General features: G+C 34.2%; 1 protein-coding gene across 10 annotated transcripts; it reads left to right on the top strand.

Moving 5' to 3' along the window:
* The first annotated feature begins 4,106 nt into the window (after positions 1-4,106).
* Positions 4,107-12,886, top strand: LOC145806668 (enhancer of mRNA-decapping protein 4-like). Of its 10 annotated transcripts, none has more exons than XM_082904158.1 (14): positions 4,108-4,502; positions 4,765-4,813; positions 5,489-5,668; positions 5,775-5,934; positions 6,105-6,277; positions 6,725-6,863; positions 6,957-7,525; positions 8,256-8,337; positions 8,701-8,769; positions 9,778-9,859; positions 10,387-10,554; positions 11,722-12,054; positions 12,133-12,252; positions 12,589-12,886. In XM_082904158.1, exons 9-14 carry the CDS (start codon positions 8,732-8,734, stop codon positions 12,784-12,786), a joined length of 939 nt encoding a protein of 312 aa, XP_082760284.1. In that variant the 5' UTR covers positions 4,108-4,502; positions 4,765-4,813; positions 5,489-5,668; positions 5,775-5,934; positions 6,105-6,277; positions 6,725-6,863; positions 6,957-7,525; positions 8,256-8,337; positions 8,701-8,731; the 3' UTR covers positions 12,787-12,886. The 10 variants fall into 10 exon arrangements, with proteins under 10 accessions (XP_082760292.1, XP_082760284.1, XP_082760283.1 ...); XM_082904157.1 differs by having other exon boundaries at positions 6,105-6,332; XM_082904159.1 differs by having other exon boundaries at positions 6,105-6,863; positions 6,957-7,178; positions 7,420-7,525.
* Positions 12,887-13,470: the final 584 nt, after the last annotated feature.

The following is a 13,470-nucleotide window of genomic DNA, read 5'->3' as shown; positions in this document are numbered from 1 at the left end:
AGAAATAAAGACCATGGTCTTTGTGAAGAGCAAATTGAAACTCTACATGGTGGCAAGTGATGTGTCACGTTGTCTAATTTGCACTTGAAGAGGTATTGGGATCCCAAAGCAAAGGTATCAAAGATTCACCCTTTTGCTTTTTCATGATATTCTATTTCTACAGGTTGCTTTGAACTCTAAAATGAAAACAACAAACCCAAACAACATTTTTTAAGTATAATAAACTCACAATTATATTCATCTCTCTCATTCCTGTATTTGTTTTTAATCTTGCGTTCTATATTTGTTTAGATAAAAAAAATATTTTTTTAATAGAAAATAATTTTTATAAATAATTGTTTTTAGAAAATGCTTTCCAAAAAATATTTCTTTTTTTAATGTTTGGTAGTGGTGGTGGGATGAAGATGGAGGTGGAGGTGGTGGCATGGTGATGGGTTGGCAATAGTTGCGATGGCAATGGAGATAGTGGCGGTGGTGATGGTGATGGTGATGGTGATGGAGGTGAGAGTAGGGTGGTAGTGTGGTGACATTGGTAAACTTTTAGTTCGAAAAATGTTTTTCGCCTTTTAAAAATTAAAAATATTTTTGTCCACATATGCTTGTTTTTCCTTAATTATGAAAAATATTTTCCGTTGATTTTCATTTTTTATTGTACCAAATGCTAAAAAATACGAAAAATATTTACCATTTTTTTTTTCGCTTAATAAAACGAAGCATTATTCTAACCTCTTTTGCGGAAAAAAAATAGTGTTTGAGAGAATATCTATGCCTTGCTTTGTGTGTGAATTATCGGGTAATAACTTTGTTTGGTTAGAATTTTTCAAAAACATTTTTTAAAAGATTCTACTATTTTGTTTTCGTATTTTTTTGTTTTTGCTGAATTTTTTTTAATATTTTAAGCAATTTTTTTAATTTTTAGACATACATAACATAAATATACCTAAAAAGTAAAAAATTTGGAAAAAAAACCTTTTAAAAATTCACTAAATACCAAAAATACGAAAAAAATACTGGAATTCAATACATTTTTTATATTTTTATATATTTATTAATTTTTTAAAATATTTTTTCACAGATTTTTTATTTTTTAGATACATCTAATTAAGGTGCATCTAAAAATGTTTAAAAAATGTTTAAAATTTTAAAAATATTCACTAAAAAAAAACACAAAAAATTAAAAAACTCAATTTTTAAAAAATTTAATCCAAAAAACTCAAACCAAACACACTATACGCCGAATATTATTGTCACACCCCAATTTGAAGCAAGATAGGCAATTTAATAATAAACAATTTAGAATAAATATAAGCATATGAACAAAATAAAATGAAAATATGACCATTATTAAAATATTTAATGCTCCAACCAAATGAAGCCTTATTCTAACCTCTTTTATGGAAAAAAAGGAGTGCTTGAGAGAATGCCTATGCTTGGCCTAGTGTGTGAATTATCGGGAAAGATTATTGGTATTCGTCGAATATTATTGTCACATCCCAATTTGAAGCATGATATGGGTAATTTAATAATAAACAATTTAGAATAAATATAAGCATATGAACAAAATAAAATGAAAATAAGACCATTATTAAAATATTTAAAACTCCAAGAATGGGTCACAAAGATCTTACCACCAATAGTGAGCACAAATCGCTCACAACCAATGTCCTAATCCAAGGAGAGATCAAAATGATCCAACATCATGAAACAATACATCAGTGTCATGGTAAGTGAAAAAAATTGTCTCTAACTCAACGAAAATAGGATGGATTGAGATGATTTTATTTCTTATCTAGCCAATCAGTATGATTCTGGTCGTCTCCATTAACTCCTGTTTTTATATATTTGACATTATAAAACTATTGAATAATTAAGTTGCGTAAATAATGCATATCTAGCAGAATAGAAAATTTTTCCCTTTAATTTTTTATTTCATTTTTTTTAGACTTTGGATCCGTATATTTCAAAATTTGGGTCCAACTTGGCAAATCTAGGAAAATGGCTGGAAAATGATAAATCTGGTTGATGAAAATCTAATTGGAAACCCCAACACCCAAAATAAATAAATAAATAAAAGAGAACTTGTTACTATGGAATGGTAAAAAATAAAATAAAAAATAAAAAACACACTTTCTCGCAACAGTGAGCTTGCTATATATGCCCTCTTTTTTTTCTTCTGTAATGTTTTATTTTTTTGATAAAATATTACTTTTTTGTGAATTTTTTTTAGGAAAAAAAAAACGAGCTTGAGAATTGTTTTATCACTTTATAATCTCAATTTTCTCATCCCCATTTTTTTAAGTCCCATTTATGTGCCTTAAAAAGTTAAAAATCTTACATTACTTTCGCTTTTTAGGTTCTTTAAATTTATATTTTAATCAATTTCAATTTTACAACCAAGAAAAAAAAAATCAAACAAGACAATAATTGTTCTAATATTACTCTCTCTCTCTCTCTCTTATTGGAGGAAACAAAAAAAAAAAACAAAAAAAAAGAAGAAAATTGTTATGGGATTCACAATGGGATGGATGGGCCTATAATTTCTATTAATAATCTAAATTAACCTTTTTAGCTAATATTTATTTTGGGACTCATTAAAGTTCTTGACAAATTTTTAGCACTTACGCACTAGTCCACTCCCCCTCCCTCCAGCCCAAGAAAGGAAACGAGAATGATCAGAAAAACATAGGAAAATAATGGGTAAATTATTCACAAGCCCTTTTTAAAAAGTATATATTTTATTTAATTTCAAAATTTTTTAGATAAACCCAAAAGCCTTGTACTAATTTGTCTTCTCCTCTTTCTTTGCATCTTGCTTCTTCTCTTTATCTCTCTTTCTCCGATATCCGGCAACAATCACAACCATGCCTTCATTTTTTTCGTTCTCTTTCTAATCTACAATCACCGCTACCGGCAACCACTATTGATTGGGGTTCACCGACAACCACCGAGTACTGACTCCTTGCTTTACACTCACCAACAACAAAGGAGTGAGTTTCTGACAAAGAAGATGAACAGATCTACTCATATCTGATGTAGATCTATGAGTAGATCTACGTCAAATCGAACTAGATCTAAACCAAAAAGAGTTGTCGGAATAAAAGCCTCTCTCTATATTTGTCTTTTTCCTCCGAACTCTTAGTTTTTATTTTTTATTTCTTTTTATTTTTTTTATTTTTTTTGTACTACACTTCTATTTTCCTGTTTTAATGAAAAAAAAATTCAAGTTTTGAACAAGTTATTTTCGAGTTTTAGTTATAAGCTGTGAAAACTGTAAAATTTTACAATTTTGATTTTTTTGGTGTCAAAATGAATCATTCTTTAGAATTGAAAAATTTTACAGTTTCATAACTTTCTTTCCAGCTAGATCTAAACCAAAGTATTTAAGTTTATGTTCTTTTGTTTGTTTTGAGAAGTTCACTTATACAAAACAAAGAGAGAACATTGAAAGTAGAGAGTGGGAGTTAATAAAATATATATAACATTGAAAGTAGAGATGTGGTGTTCAACCTTCAGCAAGTTAGATCTTGTTCAAGGCAACAGATTAGGAGCAGAGATTTGGGCTAATTTTTGGATTTTGATATTATTTTTTGTAGGGTAGGTGACTGTTGTTTGGTAGATCTAACAGCTTTTAATTAGACTTGAACTAGCACATGATTGGGTGCTTCTCTTGGTGCCAACCTAGTTAGGATTAGGTTGGGGTGCTATGATGCTATCTTGTTCTTGTCTTTTCTAGGTAACTTTCAGCTTTGGGTAGTTGTTAAAGGCCTGTGTGATGTTATATAGATTAGGTTGTTGAAAGCTTGTTTGGTTGTGTGGCAATTTTGTTCCTCTACTTTGTTGAAGTTCTGCATAAAGTGTAGCTCTACTTTGTTCCTCTGCTGCTGGTTTGAATAATGGGTGCGACTTGTTTGTTGGGTGTGGCTTACTACAGGAAATATGAGTTTTGACGACGTTCATTTAATGGCGTTTTAATAAACGCCATATTTTATAACATTCGACGGCGTTTTTTAAACGTCACTTTTTAAATATATTAAAACGGTACCGTTTCAATAACGGAAGGCGTCTTAAAGCGCCTTCAAATGTCCTCTCTCTTTCTCCCTTAAATGCGCGAGCCTCTGAAGCCCTAATCTCTCACTCACTCATTTTGTATCCCTAATCTTTTACTCAATCACTCTCTCGTTCGCTCTCTCTCTCAACCCTCTCAATGGATCGATTCATCTCAATGGATCAATTCATCTCAGAATGATACAATCTCGGTGATTCATCTTGGCTATTTTGATTTTGATTTCGAAGTTCATCTTATTTGGAATCCTCACGGCTTCAAATCTCGCCTCTCTCAACCCTCTCTGAGCCCTTGTCATTCTCACAGATTCATCTTTGAGATTCAGAGCGATTTCGATTTCGAATCTCCACCGTCTGCACCGGCTCGATTTCTCTGATTTCGATTTCATCTGAATCTCTGATTTCGAAGCTCCACGGCCACCATCATCTGCACCAGCGAGGTATCGATTCTCTGTCTCTCACAAGCTCTTCCTTCCGTCTCTCTGGATTTGGTTATTGAAATTGAAATTGTAACCAAGAACTATGAAATTGAAATTGATCGATCTGTGATTCCAGTTAAAAGAAAAAATCGATACGTGACTCAAGATTATAATTTTTATTTATTTATTTATTTATTCAATTGTTGTTTCTTCTTTTGTTTTCTTTCTCGTTTCTTTTTTGGGGGGTTGGCGTTTTGATATTTTTGTGGATTTTGTTCTTTAGGGTTTTCAATCTCTGTGAGAAGATAAGCATCATAATTTTGAATAAAGAGGTACCCTCTCTCTCTCTCTCTCTCTCTCTCTCTCTCTCCCCCTCTGTCTCGTCCATGATCATCAGTGTTTTGTATGTATTTTGTTTGTGCATGTGAAATTTGTGTGTATATGTCAAGGATTGGATACATTTTTTTCTGCTGTATGTTTGATTTAGTGAACATTCAATATTTGAAGACGTCAATATTATTCATCAAAAATGAGTTCTTTATTTATGTGGTATTTTGTTTTATTTGTTGTTCTGGCTTTATAGTTCGTAAGTTAGTTTATTCAAGGGTTTTAACATTGGCTAATCAACTTGCTTTGGTGTAATGATTCTGAATGAATTACTATAACTGAGTGAGTTTATCTTTAGTTTGTTCTTTGGAAGCTTCTTCAGTTTTAGTGTGACACTTGTGGGAAAAGCTCATTCATTGTTTGCTTGACGTATCAATTTGCTTGAGTATACATGAGTAGTTGCTATACATGAAGACATTGTTGTAATGCTTGATTATTTATCAGGTTCAACTGTTATTAATAGAATTGGTCTATGATATCTAATGAGAAAAACAGAAGAAACTGTTCTAGGATATTGATTAATGTGGTAGATGTTCATTTTACATGTAGATGTTCAATTTGAATTTTGTTACACTAACTTTGATTTATTATTTATTTATTTGGGTTTAAACAATGAAAAGGGATGTGATGCATCAATCCTCCTAGATGGGAGCAACAGTGAGAAAACTGCATTTCCTAATCTAAGTGTAAGGGGCTTTCACATTATTGATGCAGCAAAAGCTGCTGTTGAGGCAGTGTGTCCTGGAGTAGTTTCATTTGCTGATATCATTGTTATGGCTGCCAGAGATGTAGTGTCTTTGGTGAGTAATGTGTCCCCTCTCTCTCTCTCTCACTCTCTGCTACTAATCAACATATGATGATGTGATAACTTACAATGGTGGTTTATATTGGGTTGGGTACATGTAGGCTGGAGGAAATAGATACGCGGTGCAAACAGGGTGAAGAGACGGTCTTGTATCTCTAGCTCAAAATGTGGATCTCCCAGCTCCTTTTATATCCGTGTCTGATTCCATCAATGTATTTGCCAATAAAGGACTTGATGTCATCGACATGGTTTATCTTCTTGGTAATTTACCTTCGCCGCCTTTATTTCTCATCTAGTAATGCTAAACAGTAAAATTTCACAGCAAAATGCTTCGAATATAGTGCTGTCATCACTGCTTTCTCAAGTGATTTATTTGATATATGCACGACAAATCAATTGTTTGTTAATGACTAAGTGACTATTTTATATAGGTGGTCACACTGTTGGAGTTGCACATTGTTCACTCTTTGAAGATCGTCTCTATAATTTTCAAAACAGTGGAAAGCCTGACCCGATCATGAATCTCGTGCTGTTAGAGATTTTGAAATCTCGGTGTCCTCAAAATGCAACAGTTGATAACACTGCTGATCTTGATGAGAACCCTGTGAGTGCCTATGCTGTGGATAATTCTTATTACCAGCAAATACTACTAGGAAAAGGTATTCTTCAAATTGATCAAGAGTTGGCGTTGGATCCACGAACCACTGACACAGTGAAATACGCAGCAGTCGTGGGATATGATTTCCAAATCAAATTTATGCTGCTTTTGAATGGTTTTGATATCCTCTATGCTTGTTCAGAATGGCTGTTATTCTCTAGTTGGGATTTCAGAAGTGACAAACCTGCACGATCACACCAACACAAATTAGTGTTATGTTCACATATACCACATGCATAGATTTATATGTTTACTACTATAATATGAGAGGGAGATACATATTGCTACAGTAATTTATAGCTATCTTTTTTTATTCCCATTTTCCCCTCATATTTTGTTCAAACTACTTTACTATGTTTGGACTATATTAAGATCTCAAAATATGTTGCTCAGAATATGGTGGGCAAAGGACATGGTATGAATTCAAATTCCTCTGTTCAACCTTTGATCCCCTTTTTACTCTATTTACCCTTGGTGTACATTTGTAAAGAACAAGAAGGACAATGAAACTCTCAACAAGGATCCTAAATGGGTATATTTCATTTCATTTCATTTTGATTTCTTTTCTTCGTGTTGTTGTTTGGTTTATATACTAACTGGACTAAACTGTTTGTGAAACGTATAGGACTTGAAATGTCGAAGCTGCTGGTTATTCAAGGTGTGGTGGATTCAATGCTTAATGAGGAGCTAATTTGGCCTCTGTCCGCAACAAGACCCACTACGAGGGAAGCACTGAGTTGTTCAACTCCATGACTGACTAGACACTAAGCAATAGATGACGGATGTGAAGGACATTTTGATGAAAGTGAAGAACATTACGGTGGATTTGAGAGAATTGAACCCGAAGGTAAATGCACTCTTGAAAAACTTCAACATTGCAGTACCCTCTTCCCCTGCTGCACTTGCTGGTGATATATCTTTGCCATCTCCACCACCACCACCACCACCACCAGTAGTCACTAATGGTGGAGGGAGTTATTTTAGGAGGTCATCTCTAACTTGGTGATCATCCATGGGTTACTCGATAGCATGCTGAAGCGAGCCACTAACACGGCATCTAGCTACTGAATTGCTGAAATCGATGACAGGGCTTAACTCTAAGCAGCAAATCTGAAGTGAAGCAAACTTCGGTGAATGTGAACTTGCTTAACTCTAAGGTGGACCTGTTAGACATCAAGGCAAATGCACTGCTTAGTAAGTTTAATATTTCAATACCCTCCCATGCACCACTGTTTGGTGGTACATCTTCACCATCAACACCATCAAATGCACCTTGCAATCAAGTTCCACCATTTAGATCTTGTTTAGAAGTTAAACAAATAGTCAAGGAGGTTTTAAGACAACCTTTTAGTCCAGTTCAAACTTATAAGGACATAAGTCAATGAAAACTTATCATGCATTCTTTTTATCATGCCCACACACCTTATATGATTTAAAATTAGGACTGTTAAATGAGCCAAGCTACTTGAGCTTGAGTCGTATTTGGCTCGTTAAATGCTCGTTCGATATTGGCTCGTTATGTAAAACCCACAGTTAAATGCATTTTAAAACTCATTAAGTTTTTAAGCCAAGTTTGAACAATCTACTATTCGGCTTGATAAGTTTTTATTTACTGTAGACAAATAAGCTACTTGAATTTGGCTCGTTTAAAGCATGTCTGAGATCGACTCAACACATTTTGAAACTTATTTAGTTTTCAAGCAAACTTTGAACTATATCTACTACTCATTTCGACTTGTCTCATTTCATACAAGCCCTATTTAAACTTTTAGAATTATGTATATTTTGTGTTGCTCTGGTTTCAATCTTAATAAACAATTTTGCTCACAAATTACAGGGGCATGGTGTTTAGCAAAGGAATTGACTAGTGGTAGAATTTCTGTTTTGCTTTTTTTTTTATTTTTTATGCTGGACTGGATGATAGATATATTGGCAATGGGATTTGAAGAGAGCTCCAAATTGCTGATATCCTGCTTGATGTGCTTGCAGACCATTGGCAGTGGGAGGTAATCTACAGTTCAAATTCAATAGATGATACAAATCCTTTTTTACTTTTCCAAATCAATTCAACCCATAAATTTGTATAGTGTTTTTATTGATCCCATGAACACTGCAGTTTCTCATGTAAGCATACATTTTTGTAAGGGTAGGTATATATATATATATATATATGAATTAATGTGAAATTTATTTCCAGGCTATAACATACTTCTCATCATTGATTAATAGATTATCAGATTTTGTGCATTGTCTGTGATGGATTGACAGTATGTGAATGCTTTAACCTATTTCTCATCATTGATTAGTACAAGAGGTTAAACTCTTCAGGGTTTGTAGGAGCCATGGGAGGTTAACTAATTTTGCCATAGGTTAATGAAGCTTCTTTGTTTGAAGACTTGAATGAGTCATGGGAGGTGCTTGCGGAACCAATACAGACTGTATGTTCCTTTCTTCTAGTTTACATATCATATTCAATCTGAATTTTTTTTGGCCCTCTCTACAGATTTGAAGAATTAATATTGTGACTGCTAAAGAAAATCTTTTAACTGAATGCCATCAATAGCTCATATTGAATGCTAGTGACAGTGATTGACTGATTTTATTTTATCTTTCCTTCTCGACACTTGTTTGAATGAAATAAACCATTCTATGATTTTACTTCATAGGTTGATATTCATTCTTGGTAAAAACTATCAATTATGTACCCTCAGATTGCCTCTTTCTTATTTATTAGGGGGACAGTGGGTTGGGTTTGATTGCCTCTTTCTTATTTATTAGGGTTGAAATTTAAATTTGTGAAACCTAATTTGGTTCGAGATTGAGAATTTTTAAAAAAAAGCACTCTAGAAGAGTTTTAATAGTTGTGGAGTTCGTATGTGATGTGATGTGTGTGTGTGTTTTTTTTACATGAGGGAGTAGGTGCTGCTAACACAACTTGGGACTCTAGAGCTTCTCCAGAAGACATGGAAAAGATGTGGAATCATCCTATTGTTAGTAAAGAGTGGAGCAAATCTGGGGAGAAACAGGGGAAAAGTGCGATTTTCTCACGATGCCGAGAATAGACCTTATCTTTCTCGGGTAGAGTTAAGGGTAAGATTAAATAATATGGATCTGCAAAATATATATTTTCTTGCATGTATTTATCATAACTGGATATTTTGAATGCTTCCCCTGTTGCTATGTTCTTCTGCTACCCCCTCCCCCTTCATCTTTTTTGTTACTGGTCACCATTTTCCGCTTCATTGGTTATCTATAAGACAACTAAGAAAGCATAATTTATTTTCCATGACCAGTTGACAAACTTCACCCAATCTTTGAATAGTTACCATCAGCTACTGAATTAGGGCAGGTTTTGAACTTAATTTGAATAGTTATCTACTATTTGAATAGTTTTGAACATTTTCGTAGATGTTTTAGTCAGCTTGTTGTTTTGCTTGGAATTGCAGGCCGGAAATGGTGGTAGGATGGTATCATTCACATCCTGGATTTGGCTGTTGGCTCTCTGGTGTGGACATCAATACTCAACAGGTTGTATTCTATCTTCTTTTGTTGTTGTTGATGGTAGTAGTGGTACAATTATGTAGTTGTTTTACTACTATTAATTTATATAGCGATTTTTGCATGGTACTTTATTCTTCTATTATGTTTTTATGTGTTCGTTATCGTTAGTATCATTATTCTATGATGGCGTTTTCCTATGACCTTTTTTGGTTGTATAAAAGAAACATTTTTGCTTTTTCTTTGCCAAATTTAACTTGTAATTTTCCATTTTGTATGAGCAATTTTTTTTTCTCCTATTCTGCGTTTTCTGTTGTTGATTTGTTTCCTTCTCAAGTTATACTTGCAAGAAATTCTTGGGCAGTTTACCTTTTGCATTCAATGTGGAGTAAATAATTTTGAATGTTATGTCTGAAGATATGAAGAAATTTCTATACTGGTCAGTCCCATAGGAAGGCATCCATTCAAGTGAGTGCTGAATGAGTGGTGCCTTTGTGTTTCTGATAGCTGAGGTGTCACCCCTGAGTTTTATCCTCTAATGGCAATTTGTTTTGCAGGCATTGATCCATGGGCTGAATAGGCATTATTACTCAATAGCCATTAATTACAGGAAGAATGAACTTGAGGAGAAAATGCTACTGAACCTGCACAAGAAGAAGTGGACTGATGGCTTGACACTGCAACGATTTGATACCCATTCCAAGACCAATGAGCAGACTGTTCAGGTAAGTGAAGCTTTTTGTGAGGCCAAGAGTTTCATTGTCTTGTGTGTGTGTTGTATTTGGCACCTTTGCATTAAGGTGCAGAGGCTACACATTTTTTGTTTTTTTAACCTCAATTTTGAAAGATTTTTATCGTGGATTGCTGTGTTGCCTTTTGTACCTGAGAGTCAAGGTCCATAGAGTGTTGCTATCCTGCATAGATGCATAGGATCTGATGCTGAATGCCCTAGAATCAAAACAATAATATGGGAATGGTAATACAATCCAGTATTGAGATAGAAGTCCTTCAAGTGTTGCCTGTAGATTGCTTCAAGGGGTTAATCTAGTTTGTTTTTCTTATATCCTGAAGACCCAAAAATAAGACACTAATATGGAGATCAGTCATGACATGGATATTATGTTTCTATTAATTTTTTTTTTTCTCTTTGCGAGTTTGTTTTCCAATATATACTAGAAGGCTAAAATCTGAGCCTTTTAATTTTGTAGTCTGGAAGAGATAACTCAAAAATCAACTTTGGATGCACTCAAATCAGTGCATTATTACTTCCCTAAAACTTCCTTATTCTTCATTTCATTCTTCATTGCATTTTAGTAATGTACTAATGTTGCTCCCTTGGGGTTGAAGTTGTTCTGTCAAGTTGGATTGTTTTCATAGGAAGTTTTTGTGTGGACAAAATTATCTTGTCTCTGATAAGCTAGACCACCCATGGGTAACTTATATAGGTTCCTCTATCCATGTGGATGACTTATTCCTCGGTTTAGAATAAAGTAATTTGCTTCATGCAGATAATCATTTACCATTGAGATTTATTTGGAGTCCTTGAAGCCCATTAATTGATGTTGTTTGAGGATAACCTCAAGTTCCCTGTGGTTGAACTAGAAAAGTGCAATCTATGAAAGCATATGCTTCTAATAGGCGGCATTTGCAAGTCAAGCACAAAAATTGAAGGAATTTAGTAGGAACATACCATGCATGTCTAAAATTTTCATCAAAAGAAAATTGATGCCTTAAGTATTGACAAAACAAATTAAGCATGCTAGGGGTGTTCAAAAAACTGAATCACTGGATGAAACCGACCAATTTGGACCAAACCGAATGATTATGGTCGGTTTCAAAAAGCCTTCATGGTTAGCTCAGTTCTTATATCTTATATGCAAAAAGAAATGCAGAAGCAGATGTCGGTGATGGTTACTGTCCTAGTCACTAAAGAAGGTAAAAGGCTGGAGACTGCCCTAGGGAGGAGCATGGAAAAAGCTGTCAAGGCCAATACTGATGCGTTATGGGCTCATTTTCAGGAAGAGAATGCGAAACAAGAGAAATTAGTTAGAGAGCGTACACAGCAAATAACAAGTTTGATCACTAACTGCATAAATAAGGACTTGCCAGCTATGGTGGAGAAAACAGTGAAGAAGGAATTGGCTGCAGTTGGACCAGCTGTAGCTCGTGCAATTTCTCCGGCCATTGAAAAAACAATATCTACGGCTATTACAGAGGCTTTTCAGGTTGATATTCTAAAAGATCCAAGTCTTATACTAGGGATGTAGTCTTGTTGAGAACTAATTGATGCCCATGTGGTGCAGAGAGGAGTTGGTGATAAGGCAGTGAATCAACTGGAGAAATCAGTTAATTCAAAACTTGAAGCTACTGTTGCTAGGCAGATCCAAGCACAATTTCAAACTTCTGGCAAGCAAGCTCTTCAGGTATGCATAAGTTTATAGTGCTAGGATTTTACTGATTGAGTGTGGATGTATTTTAGATGACATTATGGAGCAGTATGGAGAGCATTATTGACGCTGAAGTGATTCTTTCTATTATGTTATTATGACCTTACAAATGTAGTGTCTGGCTCTAGTTCTTCTTGAGTATGTTATGCATGTATATGGGATTAATTGATGTTTTGTAATTGTTGTTCAATAACTTCAAAATTTTTATGGGTCTCTCTCTCTCTCTAGCAGTATCTGACCTGAGGAGATTGTATGCCTTACTAAATGAATCTGGAAATCTTGATCTGACTGTTTGAGCGATTCAATATGCAGGATGCATTGAAGTCTAGTTTGGAAGCTTCCGTTATTCCTGCCTTTGAGATGTCATGCAAAGCCATGTTTGAGCAAGTTGATGCTACCTTCCAGAAACGAATGATTGAACATGCAACTGTAGCTCAGCAGCAGTTTGAGACAAGATTTGAGTTTGGTGGGTTATGTTTTATGACAAGATGGATGGATTTTTCATTTTAGCAGATCTGGAATCAAAATTTTACAAATTGTAGTCTCTTACTTAAACACGGTTTGTTAGTTTTTTTTTGAATGAGAAATTGAATTAATGCTTCATTTGTTATTTGAATGAGAGTTATTATTTTAAATGTTAGTTTTTTTTTAATGTGAAATTGAATTAATGCTTCATTTGTTATTTGAATGGGAGTTATTATTTTAAATGTTAGTTTTATTACAGATATTTGAATAGGAGTTAATATTTTGTATGTTAGTTTTATTATAGGTATTTTTTTATTAATTGAATGAGAAACTAAATTCAATATTTTTTACAGGTATTCTTTTTAATTTAATCAAATAAAATTAGCATAATATCCCCCAAAAAAAAAAAAAAAAAAGGAAGATATGACGGCGTTTCTACAAACGCCTCCTAATCCCTCAACAGTAACGGTAATATTTTTAAAACAGATACGACGGCGTTTCAAAAACGTCGCTAAATATTGTTGGTGACGTCAGCGTGTGTGTGGTGGGACATTTGGCGGCGTTTTAAAAAACGCCGCCTGTACTAATATCACGACGTTTTTAAAACGTCGCAAAGCTACAGCGACGGCCGCAGCTTCGACGTTTGGTACTAAACGCCACAAAAGGAATTAGGGGCGTTTTTGATACATATGGCGGCGTTTTTTAAACGCCGCTAAAAGTGCGATTTCC

Source organism: Camellia sinensis, chromosome 14, assembly GCF_055761805.1.
Source record: "Camellia sinensis isolate YWXY chromosome 14, ASM5576180v1, whole genome shotgun sequence".
NCBI classification, from domain to species: domain Eukaryota; kingdom Viridiplantae; phylum Streptophyta; class Magnoliopsida; order Ericales; family Theaceae; genus Camellia; species Camellia sinensis.
Note: the sequence above shows the minus strand (reverse complement) of the source record. Positions and strands in the feature narration are given on the sequence as shown.

Coding starts and splice junctions, on each gene's coding strand:
- LOC145806668 (XM_082904162.1), top strand. CDS start 8,732: ATGAGTCATGGGAGGTGCTTGCGGAACCAATACAGACT. Junction 8,770..9,777: donor TTGCGGAACCAATACAGACT/GTATGTTCCTTT, acceptor TTGGAATTGCAG/GCCGGAAATGGTGGTAGGAT. Junction 12,253..12,588: donor CTGGCAAGCAAGCTCTTCAG/GTATGCATAAGT, acceptor TTCAATATGCAG/GATGCATTGAAGTCTAGTTT.